This window comes from Calonectris borealis, chromosome 4 (assembly GCF_964195595.1).
Source record: "Calonectris borealis chromosome 4, bCalBor7.hap1.2, whole genome shotgun sequence".
NCBI classification, from domain to species: domain Eukaryota; kingdom Metazoa; phylum Chordata; class Aves; order Procellariiformes; family Procellariidae; genus Calonectris; species Calonectris borealis.
In genome coordinates this window covers 28,080,363-28,104,400 of record NC_134315.1, presented here as the reverse complement: position 1 = coordinate 28,104,400, position 24,038 = coordinate 28,080,363, and the positions used below count along the sequence as shown (strand labels likewise).

Genomic DNA, 24,038 nt, shown 5'->3' with positions numbered 1-24,038 from the left:
GAACGAGCTCACTCCCTAGATCCACAGTTAACAACGAAAAAAAGTAAGTTTTCATGCATCAGAAATTATGACATTCTAAGCATCAGTATTCTGCTTTATGCTAGATTTCATTCCCTATCACACCAATCTAGACTGCAATATTAACCAGAAATGGAGGTTACATGACAGTATTAAATAAAAGCAGGGAACTGTATTTTCTTTCTTTTCTTCTTACCCATGCAGTAATAAGTTAAGCACATCTGCAATTCACAGTTTTATAGCTTGGGTGCTGCTAAGCATTGTGGGCTGCCTCTGTAGAAAATTTAATCTCTCTCATGTTATGCAGAAGATCCAGACACTCCCTCTGAGCCTCACTGTAGAAGCTGTAGGAGCAGCAGGGTCTTACAGCCACGTTCAAGCCTGCACATTCGATAGATCATAGAATATGCATAAGTCCTTTAGATTCAAATGTTCAAAAAGATAAGTTAGCCCAACTTGTCTAACTCTTCAGCACCAGCTACCACCTCTAGATATAGCAAGTGGAATGGAGGGGGAGGAAAGGTTGTTTTCTGTTGATTTAGGAGAGGGAAATAAGGCATCAGGAAACACAAATGTTATCAGAAGAGGGTTTTTTACAAGCCACGCTTTATGCAGCTGTAGCTATCCTGCTTTATACCACAGCTGTGTTGTGCCCAAAACACTGAAAGGAAAGCTGAGTTTCCCATCACAGACAAATTAAGCAAGGTTGTATGGGAAGAGGGAAGGGAAATGACGTTCTCCCACCAGAGTAAAGCCAGCTGCACTTACCCAAACCCCAGCCAGCACAGCTTTACAAGGAATGAGGCAACAAGCAAAAAGTGACATGGCTTAACATTTGCTAAAGCAGTTTGGGCAGGATGAGATGCCTACCGTGGAAGCTTTTTCTAGCCAATACCAATTTCTACATGCTGCTAAACCTCTGTATTACTTGTGCCAGTACAGACTGACAGCTGCAACAGGAGGAAGATGTGCAATGTCAATGTAAGCAGAAGAAGGTGGCCCACTAAAGTATCCTGTTAAAAAGTACTCTGTGGAAGTGCATGAATGCTAATGCATTTTCAAACTGGAATATAACCAATGTGGAGAGCCCACAGTCCATTCAGACTAACCACTGACTAATTCTCTTGCGCTTGTGTTGGGGAAACCCACCAAAAATGACAAAGTGCTGGAGTTGTCTGGGCATAGAGCAGTGGCCCTAAAGCGCTCGTGCCAGGCTAGCCCTTGAACCATAATGGTTACTAAGCTGAAAAAGAAGAAATCTCATCCACAATGACTTTCGATGTAATTTATAAAGCTATTTGGTGTTCTCACTTGATCACTGTGGGATCTACTGTGATATGGAGGATCATAAAGCTCTGAGTACAACAATGGTTATCAATATCTATGATGTTAAATGTTCATGTAACTTTGTCTAACAACATTAATTTAGTACTGAACATGAAGCAGTACTAAAAGAGAAAGCTGATTCATGGGACTTCTAAGAAATATTTCTGTTCCTCTGTTGCCACTTAGAATTCAGGCCGTAATTTGGCCACTATGACTTTTCAGGGAAGTGGCATGGTCTTGGGCTGGTCCACATTACAAAATCTTTATTCTCACTGATTTTTTTAAACTGCAGCTACTCAATAACCTGAAGGTTGAGTTTCATTTTGCTGTAATCTTAGGGGCATGACTCAGAACTCTGTGAGCAGGAACACATACTATTGCTGATGATCCCACCACAGAAAAAGGGAAGACTTCACATCCAAAGTGCTGCTAATACGCTAAGTGTTGCAGACTACAAATCTCTCTATAAAGAATGTAGAAAATATATTTCAGAGTTCACGTTATGGTCAGTGACCTAAGTCTAAATGGCTCCAATGATCAAACCAGCAGAAGTATACTACAAATGGATTTTTATTGACTGAATTGGATAAACAGATTAATTTTAAAAAAATCATATTACAAACTGGTGGAGTACCATAAAATCAGTTTGTACATGTGGAGATGCCATTCTTAGCCTGCACAGCTCCTGCAGCGCTGTAGCCCGTTTTCATTGCAAGCGGTACATTTGAGGGCTTTGAAAGAGTCCGTAAAGCAGTTCCGAAACACAGACATCTTGCTCCCATGGCACGCTGAGCACGGCAGGAAACCAAAGCCCCCGCAAGAGGGGCACTCATGAGGATGCTGGACTCTCTGCTCAAAGAAGAAAGTGAAAAAGACAAAAATGTTACCTCATCAAGCACCATAAGCTCTAGGACAATGAAGGCTCCAGGGCAGCTGAGAATACACATTCTGGTTCCCATCTTGAGCAATACCCACTTCCCCATCCCAAGGTATACCACCATGGAAGACCAGTACATCTGCCTTTTCCTTTGGCCAGATCCACATGCAATGGTCAGAGAGGCTCACTGCAGGTTCATCAGTCATGTTATATCTTAGCAGCCTGTGTTTATACTTGCCGAAATAGCTAGTTGAAGGGTAGCTTGCATACATTAGTCTGATGTAGCTTTAGGTCTAGATCAATTCTAGGAGGTATTGCATTTGATTGAATCTAAACTCCAGGCAGTTTATGTTGGCATTATATTTTCTATGCTGTATGTTAAGATATTATGACTTTTAGCATTTGCATGCTTGTGCTGAACATGTTCCTATTACAGTTGGAGTTGATCATATCAAAAAGCAATTCATAGCTTCTGACAAGTAGTGCTTGAGGAAATAAGTGGTGTATTCAAATTTAAGGACGTAGACTGCTGAAGCTTTAAGTGTAAAAGAGAAAGATCATCAATATTCAACAGTTATACCTGGAGAAAATTGCCTCAAGCAAGGCTTGGGCTCCCTCAATTGCCCTAATTCTGGAGTAAAACAATAATTTTACTCTATTTTGTTTTGGATTAAAGACAATGGAGAACACAGGAAGAGATTTCAAAGACATTTTTAAGTTTCACTTGCTGAAGATATTGCTAGTTAGTTTAGTGATTGCCTTAAAGTTCTATATCAGAGAAATGAAAGAAACACCACGTTGGGTACTTACCAAAGCACAGGTATATGGCTTTAATGTTGCACTGTTGAGTAAACACTTTACAGATTTATTTACAAAGGAAGAACAGTAATCCATACAATTTCTACGAGTGTTAGTCTGAGGAATTATGCACCACTAAAAAATTAATCACAAATTATTACCAGAGTATACTAAAATATGTACAGATAATGTAGTCCTTCTTGTAGCTTCATCAAGAAAACTGAAGACATTTCTGCAAAACCATTAATAATAGCATTCACCTATTGACAACTCAGACGAACATGCAAAAAAGGCACTTTTCTTTCTCTCCTGTAGCTCATAAACTTGCAGTTGTTCTTCACTGGGCAAACAACTCCTATGGCTATGAACTTCTCCAGGCACAATATTTGGAAGTGTGTAATGTAAAATTAGCATTGTTTTTATCTCAGGAGTGCCCATATCTTTTATAATTTATGATGGTGGTTCACTTCATTGGAAATTATTGCAAATAATCTCAAAATTTTAAGAGAATAATATTTTTAATCTTTACATTCATTATTGCTTGTTAGGCTTGTAAATAACTACCTTTCCATGTAGTTAAGAGAACTAAAAAAAAAACAAATGCAAAATTGCTTTAGCTCAGTTCCTTAACAATGGCCATTTCCTTCTTGAACAGATGACGTTTTGTGTTACCATTTTCTGTGCATGCACTAATGAAAAAAATTGGCTGCCCCTTGCAATTGTAGCAAAGCCATTTTTGCAATTAAAAAAAAACAGGCAACAATGTGTTTAAAGCAGTGTTTGTATTCAGTCAGCAGTTAATCATAGTCTGCTGTAGTCTGGCATTGTTTGTCTTTTAGATGTACTTTCTGCCCCAAGATTAGAATCATAGAATCATAGAATCGCTTAGGTTGGAAAAGATCTTTAAGATCATCAGGTCCAACCGTTAACCTAACACTGCCAAGTCCACCACTAAACCATGTCCCTAAGCACCACATCTACACGTTTTTTAAATACCTCCAGGGATGGTGACTCAATCACTTCCCTGGGCAGCCTGTTCCAAGGCTTGGCAAACATTTCAGTGAAGAAATTTTTCCTAATATTCAATCTAAACCTCCCCTGGAGCAACTTGAGGCCATTTCCTTTTGTCCTATTGCTTGTTACTTGGGAGAAGGGACCAACACCCACCTCACTACAACCTCCTTTCAGGTAGTTGTAGAGCGTGATGAGGTCTCCCCTCAGTCTCCTCTTCTCCAGACTAAACAACCCCTGTTCCCTCAGCCGCTCCTCATAAGACTTGTGCTCCAGGCCCTTCACCAGCTTCGTTGCCCTTCTCTGGACACGCTCCAGCACCTCCATGTCCTTCTTGGAGTGAGGGGCCCAAAACTGAACACAGTGTTCGAGGTGCGGCCTCACCAGTGCCGAGTACAGGGGCACGATCACCTCCCTACTCCTGCTGGCCACACTATTTCTGATACAGGCCAGGATGCCGTTGGCCTTCTTGGCCACCTGAGCACACTGCCGGTTCATGTTCAGCTGGCTGTCAATCAGCACCCCCAGGTCCTTTTCCTCTGGGCAGCTTTCCAGCCACTCTTCCCCAAGCCTGTAGCGTTGCATGGGGTTGTTGCGGCCAAAGTGCAGGACCCGGCACTTGGCCTTGTTGAACCTCATACAGTTGGCCTCAGCCCATCGATCCAGCCTGTCCCAGTCCCTCTGCAGAGCCTTCCTACCCTCCAGCAGATCAACACTCCCGCCCAGCTTGGTGTCGTCTGCAAACTTACTGAGGGAGCACTCGATCCCCTCGTCCAGATCATTGATAAAGATATTGAACAGGACCGGCCCCAAAACTGAGCCCTGGGGAACACCACTCATGACCGGCCACCAACTGGATTTAACTCCGTTCACCACAACTCTCTGGGCTCGGCCGTCCAGCCAGTTTTTACCCAGCAAAGAGTGCACCTGTCTAAGCCATGAGCAGCCAGTTTCTCCAGGAGAATGCTGTGGGAAACGGTGTCAAAGGCTTTACTAAAGTCTAGGTAAACAACATCTACAGCCTTTCCCTCGTTCACTAAGCAGGTCACCTTGTCATAGAAGGAGATCAGGTTAGTCAAGCAGGACCTGCCTTTCATGAACCCCTGCTGACCGGGCCTGATCCCCTGGTTGTCCTGTACGTGCCGTGTGATGGCACTCAGGATGATCTGCTCCATAACCTTCCCCGGCACTGAGGTCAGGCTGACAGGCCTGTAGTTCCCTGCATCCTCCTTATGGCCCTTCTTGTGGATGGGCATCCCATTTGCTAGCTTCCAGTGAACTGGGACCTCCCTGGTTAGCAGGACTGCTGATAAATGATTGAAAGTGGCTTGGTGAGCACTTCCGTCAGGTCCCTCAGTACCCCTAGGACACACGTTGGGCTAGGTAATAATGTCATAGGCTCCCCAAAGCAGGACCTGGGGACATTTCATTCCAAAGTAATGAAAAATGTTGTATATTAGCTAACCTTTCTAGTCAGACAACAAGAATGCTGCATGCTTTAATCATATGTATATATTTGTTGAATAGTTTTTGGTTAGCTATTCAATATGGTTTAATATGGCCAGCAGGTTCTTCTGCATTTTATACAGAAATACGTACACTGAGTCGTGAGGCAAGGAAAGTTTTGCTGAGTCAAGGAACAGGCCAGACAAATGCAGAAAGTACCACCTGCACCACAAAGGGACAAGGCAGTTTACGATTTACTGCATAGTGTTAAATGTACCTCCTGAATAAGAGGTGAACAACCCTTGGACTCAGCCTGACTGGAACTTTTGGAGGAGTTCAGGAAGGAGACCGGCCTGTAAGAAACCAACATGCTTCACAGAGATACACATTTTGTGATAAACTCAAAGATGTATGGTATACAAAGAGTTACTGAAAGCATGTTAGGAAAACATATGCTGTAGTTTGGCTAAATGCAGGGGAAGAAAAACTTTGGGGCTAAATCAACTAGATGTAGCTTTTGCTCTTTCGTCAGTATCTTTTACAAATATCGTATCCTCATTATCTACTTTTAATGTTGATGTTACATACTCCTGAAGTTTATGTGTTATCTTAATTTGGTTAGGGGTGATTTCAAAATAACAAGATAATTGATAGCAATACATTCCTTTTCTAAGGACAGAGCTATCCATATAATTGAGACATTATGACACACATCTCCCCAAAACATTCTTTGTTGCAGGTTGTCCAAAGGGAAATAGAGAACGCCTTGAGCAGCCAATAGCACAAGACCAGCAGAAAAATGATGACCAGCAGAGATCCTAGCTTACAGCAAAGCTGTGGGAGCAGACCCACACTTCAGGTGTCTTCAGGGAGCGTGCATCAACTGTTCATAATAAAAGGCAAACTTGCTCCAGAGAACTTCAATGGACAGGGCAACTAAGAGCTGGAGAAAGGCATGATAACCTGTAATTTGAAATTTGTGCAAATCGGTATAATTGGAAACTTCCAGCATTTGCCCAGATTTTGTAGATGTCGAGCTTTAGGTCTAGCCGGAATGCAGATGTGCAGGTTCCCAGTGTGTTCACTGCAGTACACAGAGAAGCGGTGCAGCATCCACACAAGAGGCCTGACTGCTCCAGGGCATGGTGAAGGTTAAATACCAAAAATTATGTCAAAAGTTATTATGGGAAAGGGAAAATGACTTGCCTTTCCTGCTGTGGCAAAACCAAGAGAAAAGAGAGATGGACGTTTTGGTTTGACGTTACCATTATTCACATTTTCTCAAACTTAATGGGCTGTGATATTATGCTATCATTCATTCAAAGAGAAAAACAAAAAAAAAAAACATTGGGGATCATCAGTTTGTAACAGAAAAGGAACTGGTAAAAAAAAATCTTCTCAATTACAAATATTCAATGTATATTCCTTATATTTATTTGCAGAAATACAATTACCTCAATTTTGGTTAAGAGATCCTGCAGTTCCCCAGATTCATTCATTAGCAAAATTTTCTCAGCACCCTATGAGTAAGAACATGAAGAAAAAGGTCAGCCAGTTGAGCATGAAAAAACCAGACATGATCAGGAGATGTGGTCTTGAAAATTTAAACAGGCTGAGAACAAATTTGTCTCACATTAAGTATTTTATAATTAGGTCAACCTTAGGAAAGTTAGAAGGAGAGGAGAATCTAATCGCAGTTCTGACAGAAGTGCCTGCAGTTCGTACCAGGTGTCGTATCGCATTGCCTTTTTGTAAAAGGTGACACAGCTTTGAAATTCTTGTGTTCACTTTATTTTACAGGGTATGATTTCTGGCAGAATAAAAAATACGTCTAGTTACCATGTCAAAATTTACAATTATATATATATACAACACATCAGAGAATGCAGCAAAATGAGAGGAGGAAATTGTATTTCAAATATTCTGGCAGTTGAGCATTGAATTAAGACATAATATGCCTAATGTACAATACAAGGAGGAAAAGGGTAATGAAAATACCATAACAACATTAAAGTCAGACACAACAATGAATAATAATAATTTAGTCTGAGTACATTAGGCCTCTGAGGGGTTCTGTGATCTGAACCAAGGCAGAACTGAAGTATTTTTTCTTTTTTCTTTCTGAAAGTAAATGCTAAGAGATTATTGCAGACAAAATGAAAGAGTCAAAGATGACGTAAAACTTTTTTTCCCTTTTCTTCTAATTAGAGGGCCACATTTGAATGCTTACATTTCACTTATGTAACCAAATTCACTGAATACTAAACATTACCAAACACTTACGGACACTTTTAATCAGTGGATCACAAGAAACCAACAAAAGGTGAGGAAATTGAGGCACAGATGCTAAGGATGATTGGCCACATCCAGACCGGGTGGCGGGTTCATGCCATCGCAATGCCCCAGTTTGCTTGTCCCTGCGTGCCCAGACCATTAAATTTCAGCTTTGGGTTTCCTTCCGCCATGAGCTGAGAGGTGCGGTGGGAGGCTGGCACAGGGCTGAGGTGCGGTGGGATGCTGGCACAGGGCTGAGACTGGCCATTACTTTGAGCTGCCCACCGTCAGCCACAGGGGCTCTCAGCCCCAGCTCCCCACCAGCACCGCTGGTTACTGTTACTGGGAGGTACAGGAAAGGCTTCTGTGGAGCACAGGGAACACATATGGACCAGTAATGTACATGCTAGTGTCCAACCATTCATAGTGCCTCACTGGGGACTGCAGAGGTTACAAGTGTGTAGTCCAAAAGCCAACTAAGGGCTACCAAAACATTGCAAAAGATTTTGTATGTCACCCTACTAAGGTTAGTTTCCCTGTGCAAAATCTTTTTGCTCTGGCTTTGTACAAAAAAGAAGCACTTTTGACTCTGTTTGATGATTTTCATTTCAGTTGAAAAGCAAAATATTAACATTTTAGTGGATGTGAGTGTCACTTTTGCAGTGAACACTACTCTTACAGCGCTACACTTTCAAAGAGATTGTTTTTAAAAGAAGTATCTACAAAGTGATTAGTTGTGGTTAATTAGTCACAGCAGATGACAGGAGACTCAGATTAGCTAGCCTTGCTTGTGCTGACTCTTCTACTGAAATCTGTGATAGATCATGGGCACAGAGTGTACCAGCTTCGACATATGCATTAGGGCTCTCTGTGTCCCCAGCAGAGCAGCTTTTAGCAGTCGTCAGCCCCTTTCACGCTTGCCCTCTAATCTTTCTCTGCTTTCACACAGAACGGGCAGTAGGAGTGATTGGCACAACAAAGCGAGGGCTTGCCAAGGTGGCCCACAGAGTATTAGCTCAGGGTCCGAATACTCTACAGCGGCTTAAGACAAAGCTTGCGCTGCCCATCGGATGTGAAGACATTAAGGATTTGCAGCTTTATTGATGTAATTGCAGGACTGCAAATTCCCTAAGCCAGACAAGCCCTGATTTGCCCTCATTTAGGAAAGGATCTCTTCTCTGCGGCAACAGTTGGCAGAAGCGTTCCTGACTTCTGCTCTGTGTTACAGTGATGCTGTATGATAACGCTGACTGGCTTTTGCAGCAGTATAATTAAAAGTCTGACAGGTTTCCCATTATAGATTCATATTTTAAAGGATTTATATTTCAGGTGACGTTCAGTCAGCCAGCTGTGTTACTTTCAAAGTGGAAAGCCTCATTACTGTGGTTTTTAAATTAAAAACCAAATGTCCAAATGGCTATCAATGTTTTTAAGTGTTTCAGCACTTTTCTGATTAACGGCTGCCTCAAGTGAAATTTGAATAAAAGATACTTTGCAGAGGTTAACCTTCCCTCTGGATCTGTGAATCTTAACACACAGAGTCTGTAATTAATAGAGTAATTAAAGCAGCTGTTAAAGTCCAATAGCTGCTTTCTGACCAGAAAGTGATGCTTTTCTTTTTCTTCCTAAATTGTACTCAGTCCACAGTTAGCCACAAAGGGATGTGAAACAGTAAAGAGTCTGTCTCACCTAAGACTCACCTAAGGAGCACGAGGGAAAGTGGCCGTAACGTTTAGAGAAGTAGCAGGGAGAAGTGAGTTTTCAGTTTTGTTAACCAGTTAAATTTCAAAGCACCAGCCTGTGAATCCTTTATCTACTGACTTCAGTAGCTCTCTACCATGGGGAGCCCAGGGGTTGCGGTCAGGTCTTTGCCCTTCTTTTGGCAAGGAAATGCCACAGACTTGGCTAAATCACTCAACAGGTTTTCGAGACCATTTTTATTCTTCAAAATATTCTCCCAATTTTCTCTTGAGAACGTCCAGAAACTAGCATCATATTTCAGGTACAGTCCCACTAATTGCAGAACTAGGATAAATCCAAGGTCCATTAAATCTCTTACTGCCCCAGCTTTGTCCTGTCACTAAACCAGTCTGTTGCTCACCTGTCTTGGATGTAGCCCATTACCATTTTCATGATGTAATTCTTCATCAAGGAATTCACATAGGAATACACGTATGTATACACATACACAGATCTGCATCTGGCTGTACTAGAATACCTGCTGATTTTGGGAAGCCCCCTCTCTTCCACACGCTTCCATGTATACAGAGAAAAATTAGCAGGGTACTGCAACACCTCTCCTGTGGACACATTGTTGCCACCCTTACCTCCCTAAAAACAAACTTCTGCTGAGTTTACGGGCGAGGCCTCTTGCTAAGGCAGCAGAATGCGATCACATGCCTTACCCTTACTGGACCTACCATGTTTTAGCAAGGAGACAGACTGTGTATACCTCTGTCTTTGCCCAAAGCTCACACACTCTTCAGCCTACAACACCACACCTCTCACAACCAGGTGCCCCTGGGCAGCAGGCATGCATGCAGTATTATTAAATGCCTGGAAATCTGCCCAGAAATGGAGAAAATTGACACTGCGGTATAGTACCAACACCAGAAATGTTGGATTTGATATGCAAAGAACTGAAAGATTGATATACAAAGAGCTATCAGATTAATTAAACCCTACTGTTCCTGAAATGTCAAACTGTAAAATGGAAGAAGCAAGTGGGAAAATGCTAGGTGACTCGATGCAGTGATTACACCACAGTTTTACTGCCACAGAGCCATTCATACCCACCCCATCAAGTGAACGCCAGGAGAATGTATTTAACAAAACATTAAGGCAATTGAGAGCTACTAATCATATATGGCCACTGGAAAGCAGCAAAAAGGGAACTGTTACTACTTGCATAACAACAAATATGTTACACAGATATTTTCTAAAAGTCAATTACAAAAGTAACCTCATCTTTCTTAGGAAATAATCATAACCAATGAGTCAAATAAACTAATTTTACTGTAAATCTCATGTTGTGGATTCATTACAGCTGGGAAAACTAAATAGGAAACAGTTTCTTCAGGAAAAGAAATACTAAATTCACATATTTAAAAAAGATTCAAGTAGGTTTATATGGCAGGTGAACACTGAATTCATATTTGAAGTGAAAAATAAAATAAATGTATTTTAAAATTATTATGCAGTGAGCTAACATGTACACTAAAGATGACTTTATTTGCCTTTTTTATGTGCCTCCCTTTTCTAGCACAGTGGGTCTTTACATAACATGAACCTCCAACAGTCTTGGGTGCCTTTGTAAAAGAGTAAATTAATGTTCCCTTTTTTTTTTTTCTTTGTTGGTTTCTGGTTTTTGGAAGTCATTTTTTATTCTGCTTTGGTGTCCCAGCAGATGGCATAATTCCATTTCAGATGGAGGCAGCCTCCGGTGAAAAGGAGGGATTAGATCAGCTGGTAAAGAGCATGCTGCAGAAAGAACCTGCAATTTCCTGACAGACTGATGTTTAGACAGTGTGTGTCAAGAAATACAATTATTCAATCCTGAAATAGTGAGAAGATTAAAAAACGTGCTGTACTGCAGCACGCAGGACTTTGCTTGACAGGAGCTAAATATGATTTTTCTATTGCTTCTGCCCGAGCCGCTGGTTTGTTTTGTTCCCCCTGTGCAGGCAATGATAAATTCCACAGCGCTGTGAAGATTCATCCACACAGCCTGCAGTGCTCTGTCAACCGTGTCCCTGCTTCTGAACGGCTTGGATACCGTATACTCTATCAGATGCACATATGCTGGGTTCTGCTGCTTTTGTTACATTTATCTCATTAAAAATAATCTTGTCCCCTTTCAAAACTGTTCATATTTTAATTAGGGGTTGTTTTTTTTTCTCCTTATGACTCATTGAAAGGTGCCTGGCTCAATATAAATTCCCCTTTGTATTGCTACATGCAATCTCCTTCAGGGAGGGATTTGCCAGGAAATAAATATTCAAAATTTTAAAGAGAGAGACCGAAAAAGAGAGAGAGAGAGAAAATATTGCGTGATTAATTTACTGACACACCAGGCTTCTGGATCTCTGTGTTGTATTTGCATATCAGAAGATAGTTATCATAAAAGGCATTACAGAAATGTCCACTGTTACCTACGAGACCAAATTCTGTGATTAGTTCTCAATCGCATTTTAGTGAAACAGAAGCCCAGCACAGGTTCCAGCCAATTTACTGCCTTTGGAGTCACTGGTGCATTGTCGTCTTAAGGTGCCACATCCACCAGGCATTGACATAGCTGGGGGGCGATTACTTCATTGCCAGACCTTCTCAATATGCAAAGTGCCCCCCCTTATTTCTCTTCCTAAGTCAATGAATGCCAACATCTCTTATGAAGCCATATTAAGATAAAGAAATAAAAACTGCCATAAAATAATGGGGATTTGCCACATTTACCAAAGAATGTGTGGACACAGGTCCCTTGCCAGCGTGAGTGACCCGTTCACCCTTCCCACCGCCCTGCCAGTGCGGTGCTCCCGTGGGCAGCCACGGTGGGCTGCCCGAGTCAGCTCTGCTCATGCTGAGCTTGGTTCTCCTGTCCTGGTTCATCTCAACTAAAGCACATTACAGAGTGGTGCTGTAGCAACAGATCCAAAGCAGCAGTGCTCCCTGGTATGATGATAATTAGTGGAGAGCAGTGGAGGGCAGAAACCTCGTCTGTGAGCAGAGATGAGGGGCACCCACATTGGCAGAGCAAGGGGCTGCCACCGTCCTGGCTGTCCGTGGTGCTCCCTGTGAGCAGAGCAAGCGTCTCCGGGACTGCTCCCTGCCTGCAAAACAGGTTCTCCACAAATAATATCGTTGTTGTGTGGAATAACCTTAATCCTCTCCTGGAGCTAAAGTGTGCTCCATTTAACCACAGTGTGCCTCATCAATTTAATCAAAAAAAGAAAAAGAAGAAAGAAAACACCCCCCAAGTCTGATTTTGTTCTGGTTTTTAGCAGATCAATACCTTTTTTTTTTCCTTGTGTTAAACGATGTCAGTGGAATTGCCGTACTGTAATAAATGTCTGCAGACCAGAACACCAAATTCTTTCTTCGTTTTTTACTTACAGGAGGTAAAACCTGCTGAGTACCTGTCAGCAGGCAGTTGGACAGCTACATTTGTCTCTCCCACAGACAGCTAGCTTCCTAATTCACTTACCTTCCTTTCTATACCTCTCAAAAATATCTCATACAATACTTAAATAGTTTTAATGAGATTGTATTGCTTGTTACACTGTTGCTCCTCTGTTAAAAGACGAGTTTCCCATGATCTTTAAAAAAAAAAAGCAGCAGTGAGTTAATGGGCCATCCATCATATCAAAATGACTGTAACCAGGCTTCACCTAGAGCTGAGCAAATAATTTATTCAATCCATTTCAGTATTTTAACTGAATTCTTTTGACAAATTAATCACACACGTACTGAGAATTTCTTGGACTTGGTCATAACTTACTACTTTTATTTTTAACATGATAATTAGGTGAGCAAATCTTAGTCTGAATCCTGTTGAATTTTAAGCTGCTTTTGAATGAAGCACTTCTGTTCCTGGCTGGCTGGAGAACTCTCCGACTCAGGTTTTTGATAAAAGCATCCTCTACCAGGAAGTAAAAATCACTGTCTGCTAATATTCTGCACACAGGCGATTTTGCAGTTGCTGCAGTGGTCTGGTGAGCCCTGTGCCAGCAAACACATTTGTTAGAGTGCCGGGGGAAGCCCGCCTCGAGCAGAGCACACCGAGAGCTAGGAAGGAGACAGGGAGAAAGGGAAGAAAGGGTATTCAAGTGTTTATACAGGCCCAATATCAATTATGCCTCATTGTTGATTACATTTCATTTCACTACTTAAGTCTTTTGTGAAAATGAAAGTGTTAAGCGATACAAACACAATAACCCCGCTGTGTGTAAATATAGTTTGCCTTCACAAATCACAGTCTCGCTGTTGGTGCTAATTGCTAGTTCTTCACTGCTTGAGACAAATACCTTCTCTCAGCTCTCCAGCTGTTTTCTTTGTGCTACTTTCCAGAATCTTTTTCTTTTAAACTCTGATTTTTTCAGTTTCTGAGAAATATATTTCAAAAGTACAGGCTGGCCTTAATGAAAATGTGATTTCAAATATCCACAGGCTTTTAGACCCAGAGTACCAGAATACAAATTTGGATTCTAGTTTTCCATTTGGAGTTTATGTCTTGCAACAGGCAGACTTGGGCTGTTTTTCTCTATCTTTTACTAACAGACTTTTCTAAACTTAAGTATTAACCAATTCTGTACAATGTTCAGTTGATTACAGATGTTGATTACAGTTGATTACAGATGCCTGATACAGATTACATCATATAAAATTCAATGCATGTTTAAGGTCTGACACCCCAAGCTGTTAGTTTCAACTAACAACTATTCAACACAGATATTACTAAATGACAGGTTTATGCTATGTGTGTTCATCTTCCTGGGTCAATCATACCTACAGATTCCCATGAGGAAAAAAATCCATTTCTCTAGATTTTCATGGTTTCAACTACAAAGATAAGCTATTTTTTAAGAAATACGGTATAGCTTAGATTACATTACTGCATCTTATTCCCCTCTTGATAGCCTCTCCCCGGTTATCTTTTGCATCTTCAGATCAAACCAATCAGTGTGGATCTGTGCAGCACGTACCGCAAGGGGATCTCTGCCTTTAATTGTTCCCATCATTCCAGCATTGCAAACAATTTTCTAAAAACCCTGCTTCTCATTCATCAAGATTTTCATCTGTTCTTACAGACTGCAGAATAAAACACAGGCTCATGCTTTACTTACCCCAAGATAATGGCCATCGATAAACACAACAGGGAGTGAGGGAACTTCACAGACCCTCCTGCATCTTTCCTCTAGTTCTTTTCCATAATCACTGTTCAGAGCAATGTTTTTTTCTTCAAATTTAACTCTGTGATTTTGAAAGATCTTTCTAACCAGTTCGCATCTTTCAAAAGTGGTTCTCACCACACGAAGACTGGTAGTATAAATTACTATGCGGCCAAACTCTAGCACTGTTGATACCTGGAAAAAAAATAGTTCCCATTACATTAAATAAGGTGTTAATAGCTTCCAAGTATTGAGTAATTTCATTTAAAATACTATTTAAGCAAAAAAAAAAGCATCTTGAAAACACAATCCAACATTCTACTTTTTCAAATGTAAAGATGGAAGGGGAGGAATTAAGTTCTTGCAATCACCAACTTAAGGCAATTTAAGCTGTTTATCTAAGTAAGGTGCAACTTTACTTTTTTTTGAAAGCTTTGGAGATGGTGTATCAAGCCCGACATTTTCAAGAAACAGATATATTTTAGATGCTGGTGGACTTCCAATGTAAATAAATCATCACCCATTTGCTGTTGTCCTGTACACAGAGTCACCCGTTCTTCCCCAAGCAGTAAAATACAACGTCGTGAGTTAATCCCCTCTCATCTATTAAAGCACAAATTCTTCAAAGCTTCCATAGTAACATGAATGTAGGATTTCCCCGACCCCGCCGTTTTTAGAGATGTCTGATTCTGTTATAACAGTGACTCATGTTTTTTTGCACAAACACAGTCTGGTAGTACCCAGACTAAGTCTAAACTTGCTAGCTCAAGAGTTGTTGACAGCCTCCTTTAAGCAAGGACGAGAGCCTAAGCTAAACTCCATCACGCCCATGAGCCAACACTAGCTTGGACTCTGCACGCTGAACTAGATTATGACTGCAGAGGGGACAGAAGTGTCTATAATTTTTAGTGAGTAAAATTTAGTCAAATTACTCTAACATCCAACCAACAATAAAAAAGTACGTTTTGTGTGTATTCAGTGCCTGATTCAAAGCCCACTGAGTGAGGGGAGGCAGTTCCTTGGCTGAGATAAGTTTCATGCTACAATTCAGATTTGACTTTTTACCCCACTTCTTCATATGTGAAAGTTTATGCTGCATCTTTCCTTTCTGGGATTAAAACTATTAGGGAGGGTAAATACCACAGGGATTACTTTGTCCAAGAGACAGTGGTGCATTTTCAAAAAGCCTGAGAATCATTGTTCTAAACAAAGATAGTATGTTCAGAAAAATAGCTAAAATCCTAGTTTTTTTAAAAGGTAGTAAGACTTTTCCAAGCTTTTCATATTATCCATTATATTCAGCAAATTATATTTAATTATTTCAGCAGTATTCCAGGAGTAAAACCAAAGTTAGAAAATAATAAGCGAAGATACCTGTAACGCACTGTAGCAACCTGTGGAAAATGAACCTTGACAGGTGAATAGATAATTTTTTAACTACATAATGTTATAACTGTAAGCACAAAGTTGTAAAATTGGGTAGATGCCATTGCAGATTTTGCCAAATAACGAAGTCATGATTTATCTTACTATGTAAATACAAAAAAAAAGTCATTGCGAAAAGCATATTCTGCTTAGAAAGGTGTTTACAAGATTCGAAGTACAGTGAAGAGTTCTCAGGAAAAAACTTTGGTTCTACAGATCACTTCTAGATCACTGGAAGTGTAATTGCAAACATATGTAATTTATCATTTTTCAGTCTCCCGTTCTGGGAAGGAAACATGTTGTGATGGGTCAATATTTACTTCTCTTTGAATGGATGTCAGAAATTCAATTTTAGGAATGAATGTTATAAAAAGTAGGCTACTTTTCTCCAGCCTGTTTTCTAGGTTGAAAATCTGTTATACCGCTACTGCAGCATTGACTCTTCTCCAGCGTATTGTTCACACATTCCAAGTGTGAGGATTAGCTCGTCCTCTAATTAAAAGACAAGTACTCTACATAAACACTGCCAAATATTTTAGTAACCATGCATGGGTTGCTGGAAGGAAGAGGAGTTCCAATCTTTTCAGAAGTAACCAAAAGGAGTTCTTAAAATATTCCTTCAAAAGGTAATTTCACATACTCATTCTTTTCTCCTCTTTGGAGTGAAAATACATTTTGAAGTGGAAAACTATTCAACAGGATGGAAATTCTTGTTCCTTCATAGCTCTAATCTCTAATGCTGTTTGTTCCCAGACACCAGAGGCTGGCGGCATAGATACAGACAGTCATTATCTAGTGAAGCATCAGGACTGTGGTGTCCCTACAGCATACAAATAAGCAGCTGAAGACACGGAAAAATGGAAAGTTGTAAAGTGATCTGGAAAGATATCAAGTGGAAGGTGTGTATGCAGAGTGACTTTTATGTTTATTCCTTTATTTTTTCCTAATGTGGCAATGAAGAAATACCCTTGTTTGCCCTGCAAAGAACTATCAAGGGCATTGACTAAATCATTCTTTAGGGAAATTTTAGTAAACACCTTGTTTTCTGTGCTACAGACGCACAGGACTTGTCCTTGGCAGGACTTTATCATACCAGGGAAAATCCTTCCTGTCACCTGTCTTGAACCACACTGGTAATTAAAAATAGGAGTCAAGACAGTTAGAGAGATTTACAGAGTTTTCCTTAATAAGAATCTATGCTAATTCCTATTTCGCTACCCAATTCAATGGCTGCAGCCTGTAATATTTAGTGACTAGAATGTGCTCTTGAAATAAATCAGCAGAATAAGGGTTGAAAACTCTGCATTTCCTTCCTAGGTTTGAATTGTGGCAAAAACATAATAAATAACAAGCAAAGTAAAAAAATGAATAGAAAGACACTTTAGAAAATGAACTTCTACAATTTTGCATAACAAACCTCAAATTAGAATCATCTTGTATAACTCACAAATGCACATAAAATTTTAGCTGAAGTTAAAGAGAAAGTAACTCTCTGGTTAATGGGCATGACAAAACTTTACTCGGGCTGTGGAAGTTGGACAGATGAACAAACCAAAAGATTTGGAGCAACTTACATTGACCACTTTGTCTCACTTCCTGTAAGTGGGATTCTCATTGAAACCTGAAGCTTATGGAAATTATTTGGCCTGAGGTGGCAACGTTTGTGTCAGATTCAGAAAGCCCCATGCACATGGACCAAGAGTGTGCTTCAGAGAAGTTGTCCATGTAGAAAGACTGCCAAGGAACGGATTTAAGGTTTCAGAGGGAAATAAAGTTGCTTCAGTAATGATCCTCTACATCATTTACAGGTTTTAGTTTAACAGCACAGTGCTATCATTCCTCAAAGAGGCCAAAAGGTCCAAAAATTTTACTACATCTGCATGAAGAGCTTGCATTTTTCTTGGGAGCTTCAAGTAGGCAGCACCAGCAGTAACATGACCTGCATCACTTCATGGCACAGACGCCACTCCCAGTGACTTGGGAACAGCTGCCCTTTTTTTCTCAATCTAGACAGAAAAAGCAATTGTTGCACCAGTTCAATCCTGTTCATGGTTGAATATGAGAAAATCAAAAGAACTTTCTTGTTTTGCACGTGACTCAGACTTTTCCCAGGCTTCTCTACCAGGTGGATCTGGGCTTTCACAAATAAGGAGTTATTTACACTTTGCTGTACAACTGGGGAAAACCTATCCCTCTGCCATCCCACCAGCATCTATCTGACATGGTTGCAACTAAATGTAATCATTAACTGAGCAAGTCTTCTGCAAACTGCATGAGGGATGTCATCCCATGAGACTAAATATGTGAGCTTAGCATCAAGAGAGACCACAGAACAGAGGAAGAAATTGTTGATGAAAAAGAGAAGGCTTAATAGAGCAAGCAGATGAGCAACAATACGGAGGGATGCAGGGGACAGGAAAAGGGCTGAAAAGAGAGAAATATCCAAAAATAGATAATAAACCAAAAACCAAAATGTCAGAATACTGACGAAGGAAGAGTAGTACAAACTAAATGTAGAAAGAAAAACACGAAACATACGACAAAAAGGAGACAGAGAGGGAAACAAAACAAAGTAAATGATAAAACCGAGAGAAGGTCACTGAAATACAACATCCTGAACCTCTTACAAAAGAAATCCTGGTAGCCAGTGTAAGTGTACAACAACAAATATATTACAGAATATGTGAATCTCCAAATTGTTTCAATATTTTGGGGTTTTTTTTAAAAAACTTTGTGTATTACTGGAGCTGCAGAAATATTAAATATTTGGGAATGATACTCCTAAACCATGTGTTTGAGAATTTACCTTTTCTGTATAACAGCTGCTGTGACAATAATAACAGACTTCTCAATAGCTCTGAAAATATTGTATAACTGTCAGGTGTTTCCATGGTGCTTCTGAAAGCCAATTAAATATGTACACCATAAAACTCCCATGGACTTCTCTGGGTTCAGACCTTCCTCACTGTATCTTATCCCTGGCTTCTGGATCCAGTCGCAACTGAAGTAGCAGCAAAAAGAGCCCGTGTTTCTCTACTGGTCCCACAGCTACCCTGGTCCTGAGCAGTCCCCCCAGTCTGAGCAGATATCACTCATGCTCCTGTTTGTGAGGGGAATTTATAAAATGAATTATTGAATAATAATACTAGATTATTTCTTCAGCATATTTGTCATGAATTGCTTTCCCAAGTCTATAGATTTTCTTTAATACCTTTTATGACATTTTTATGTCTGCCTTGCTGACTTTGAGTGGCTCTTTATCTTTGGAACAAAACTCATAACGTGGATTTTTTTGCGGCACAGCTAAGAGCTGGCCAAATCCAGAGCAGAGGGAGTGGTCCAAGCCAATGCATTTCTACTTGTGGTGTAAGGACCAATGATGGACCTTTGGGCATAAAGCAATTGTTCCTAAAACGGTGGTAACATTTTCTTTTTGAAAACCTTTGTATACAACCCTGTCTACAAGCAAGTAAACAGAGAAGCCCAGCAGTAAGAGGAATATTCATGGTGTTAACCTCATTTTTATTTGGTTGCAAATGAAAACTATGACAGTAACACTACAAAAGTAGTCACGGGATTTTTTTTTAATCCTCTCTCTGGATAGAATGCATAAACATGTGTTTTAACCTCATTGGTGTGAAAAGTATAGCTATTTACATTCATATCCATATATATTTTATTTCAATGGTGGTGTCACCCACAAATTTACATTTGACTCTTTTAAAGTACAGAGTAACAAATGCAAAAAGAATCCCACCAAACCCACTCTATACTTTGCATTATATGCATTATAAGAGCAACTGTATTCTAGCAAAAGAATATTTTTCTGCTAAGATTAATGGGCTGGTATAGTACTTTGGCAAAAGCTGAAATGTTAATGCCAACCTTTATCACATATGAGATTTTTAAAGGTTTTTACTATGTTTGAATATAACATTCAACTAATGTTGTTCACGCGGTAGTGAATTGCTTCTGTGACCTAAATCAATGGCTGATATGCCCTTCTCTCTCTCAGAATATCATCTTTCAACATCTCAGCGTGTTCTACTGAAATATGCACCCCTTGGCTTTGTAATTAGATACTATCAGACTGGCAGAAGTATCTACTGTCCCCTAAGTTGGCTGAGGCAGGAATCTAGAGCACATTACAAACCCTGCGCCAGAGATGCTTCAGTGAGTAAATGCAGCATTCATGATCTAAAGAAAATGTTCAGCAAGAGAAAATGAGTGTGTGTGTATATATATGTATGTATGCATATATGTGCATATATATATATTTCTATGTATGCTTGCATATCTAGAAGCTTTAAATTAAGCTGCTCAATTCATGATTGGTATTGCATAGCTTATGGCTTAAATTAGTATCAATAACTAAGTGGCAAGAAGAATTATGGTCTAACACTAATTTTCTGACCACAATCTGTTTTGGACTTTTTGTTTTTATTTTCCACTCAGAAACAGAAGGGAAGAAAACAGCTATGACTTTCTTGTTGAAGAAGTTCTGCAGAAAGAAACCCCCATCAATTTAAACATTTTATTTCTGCAAGATTGAAAAGCTTTTATGAGCTTTTGAGTTTTAAAAGGCTTTCAAAATGTATACTAAAAGTAATGAATACTTTCTGAAAGTAAAAAGCTATCACTAAAATGTTTCAATTTTTTTCTATATGACACTTCATCAGAACATACATGTTTTCCAAAATGTATAGGATTTAATAAAAAGCACAGTTTTCATTCTGTCACTGTTTAGCTGAAAATGTGCAACATTCTTTGAATAAGATGGCTGGAGACTGAAGGGCTGTGTTGTAGTGAAAACTACAATATTTGCCATCACAACAACATAGTACAATGCTAATGGAGTTGTGAACCAGTCCCTGGTTCAAATTAAAGGTTTAATGGGCATTTTTCAGGAAGAATTGATTCACTGGCCAGAAGACCTCTTCCAACAAACAGACCTCATCGACCGAAGTAAAATGTTTTTCTTTGGCAGGTAAGATCTATTTACGCACACAGGAGGGATTGTGAGCAGTCCCCAGTTGCGGTGTGCACTCTCGGTACAAAATTACATTCCCTTCCACTTCACTGTTTGCAGTTCCAACCCTCCATGGGCTCTTAGACAGCAAAGCACAGCGCGCATTTTAAATTTAAGCATTCTCTTAAGTGCTTTATTTCGTTAAGGCTGTAGTCCTGTTTGCATTGTCTTCAAGGACCTGGCACTATATCAATATTTAGGAAAATTCAGAACTTGAACTTTATTAAATTCAGAAAACTGTGCATTTTAGTAGAGCTCAGTGGAATAAAGACTAAATTTCTGCAGTAGTGCAAATCATATACTCAAGTCAAAACACGTACTCACCTTCCCTTAAATACATCGCTTCGAAAATACTACACTTTTTCTTATTCAGTTTTGGTAATTACAGGAACCATAACTGTAGGACTTGGAGGCTGTGACCCTGTGTCGTTGGGACAGCAAAATGCTATCACCAGTTATCATGCTCATAACCGTCAGCAAGCTGGGAAGGTCTATCGATACCAATTTACAAGTGAGGGCATCGAGAGCTGCCCTCCTAAACAAAGTAGCCAGAGGGTCTGGGACACTCCCAAGTATAGGTACTGGTTTTGCTTTCCCAAAGAAAGTGGTCAGGTCCCTGTTTCTCTCAGCTTTCAAAATAGCACAAATACTTGTGTGCCTTTTGTCTGCCTGTATTCTGGCACTCGCCTCCCCCACAAACAGCAGCCCTAGGAATACATTCATTTCCAAAAGCTGTACAGGAGCACAGGCTCCTCTGCCAGATTAAATGTCCCCACATAGGGCATGAAATATTTCAGTTTCAAATCTGAGGAGCTGGTCACAGTTATAGAGAAGGGCTGTGATCCAGCAAGAACCTGAATTCTTTGATCTTCTAACTCCTGGGCGACTGTCATCTCTCTTATCTACACACCCACCACATACTGCTGATTGTAAAATAACACAGTTTTACCTCCGTCAGGTTGGCATCCTCAAAGCTGTTCAACAACTGCAGCGTAAAATAGATATTATACCTAAGACATTGGTATAGTATATTTATATATGTCTGTAATTCATTTGTATTTTTCAGGACATATATCAATTTTGGGGATGTCAGTGAAAATAACGAAAGTAATAATAATATTGCATGTGGTATTTATACTGTTCCTTTCACCCTAAAATCACTTGACTAAATACTAAAAAAAACAAAAGGAGGGCTTTCCATCCTCTAACACCATGTCTATGATGTGAGTTGTGACCCTTTCTGTTCTTCAAATAACACATTATAATATCATCCCTTTTTTCCTGCCACTGCAGGCTTTCCCATATATCTTCTGGCACAAAACGCTGTTCAGGGGATGTCAAAGTGTTTTCATTTCAAAGTAGAAAAAATACTTACAATACCACAGCAAAGGACTGCAGGGCATGACCCTGCCTCTCCCTGCTCTTTGCAATGCTTCAGCTATCGGCAGGTTTAGAAGGTACAAAGACTACGACTGAGCTCACCTCCCAATGTCCTTATTACCGTTCATCCAGCACATACCCATACAACCAGGCTACAGCCTGCTCTCAGGTGACCCGAGCTCAGATAAGAGAACAGGATATCTCCCTAGGGTTCATGGTCTCTGCTAGACCCTGATGCCTCTGCTTGTATAGACTTTCTAAAGTCAAAGTGCCTGCTACAGGTGTGGCACTGACTCTGGGGAAAAAAAGTGGCTCCTGTTCAACAAAGCACAGCAATGCGGTGGAAGTCAGCCAGGGCAATATTTATTACGGTGTTCAAATTAGTCGAAAGAAGGTCCGTATCTGTCCATGCCTAATTGGATTTTATTTATCAAGCGTTGGAAGGTCTATCAGTATTTGCTTATTAGTTCATTTATGCCATTCTGCATATGATAGCAATAAATGAAACCTTTGAAAATCAGAAGCAAAAGATAATCCTGTGAGTAATTCTAACCTAGCCTGCAATTCTCCCAGGAAGAAAGAACACTGTGATATAATGCTTGTTTCTCTCTTTTGCTTGCTCTTGATACTTATTTCTCTCTCTTGATACTTACCAGTTCAACATCTCCAAGAAATTCTTCTCTGAGAAAAAGAGAGAGAGTCTCTGGGAAGACACTTGGCAATGTTACACGTTTGTAAGAAAGGAGAAGCATTTCTTTGTTGCACAAGGACACTGCCCACAAAGACGGAGGGGAAGAAGCAAGAGCTACTGAAAATAGTTTTGTCCTCAGCAGTTTATGTGAGGCTTTAGAAGTTGTTTTAAAAAGGAGTGTCCAAAAATTTCCTTTCATATCGTGCAGTTCTTTGAACTATTCCTGTATTCAACAAAGAGACCTGAAGCCAGACAAGTTGTACCTAGACTGTCTTGTAACATTGCTGAAGCTACTTTTAGGTAGTCTGGCATATAGGACGTAAGTTAAGACAGGTAACAGCTGAGTTGTTTACACTAGTTGAGTGTTTCTGTCTTCTGCACCTTATAGTCCTCATCAAATTAGCAGACGTCATCTTTCTTTTTCTTTCCAAAACAAATATAGTGACTTAAAAGAAATGGTAGGGTATTTTTGATCCCTGAAGTATTTTATGCTACATAGTCAGCACAGTAATGTGTTTTATAGCTGATAAAATGTAAGCATTTAGAGGATCAAACCACATCTCAGCAAAGTATACTCTCTCATATCCCTTTTGTTGGAGCAGCCAATTGCATATATTCATGGAGAGTAATAGAAGAAATTATTACAACAAGGTGTAATAATGGCCAAAATATTGTCTTTGAAACAACAGATATCAAGAAATTGCCAAAATGCGGTTTCTCTTTTTCAATTTCCATGCAAAGCCTTCAAACATAATCCTGGTGTGTTGTGAGAAACCTTTACATGATACACTCCCCATCAAATACTGTTTATATATCTATTAATGTAACTGCCTAAAATGTTGCTTATAAGTAAAATATAATTACAGTGTTAATTGACAA

General features: G+C 39.9%; 1 protein-coding gene across 1 annotated transcript in view; it reads right to left on the bottom strand.

Moving 5' to 3' along the window:
- Positions 1–2,013: 2,013 nt before the first annotated feature.
- GRXCR1 (glutaredoxin and cysteine rich domain containing 1) overlaps positions 2,014–24,038 on the bottom strand; it is a 44,929-nt gene continuing 22,904 nt past the window's right edge. Inside the window, exons 3-5 of the mRNA XM_075150548.1 lie at positions 14,590–14,829; positions 6,931–6,996; positions 2,014–2,193 (exon numbers count right to left, since the gene is read on the bottom strand). Coding sequence (XP_075006649.1) covers positions 2,014–2,193; positions 6,931–6,996; positions 14,590–14,829 — 486 coding nt within the window. The remainder of the gene's footprint in view (positions 2,194–6,930; positions 6,997–14,589; positions 14,830–24,038) is intronic.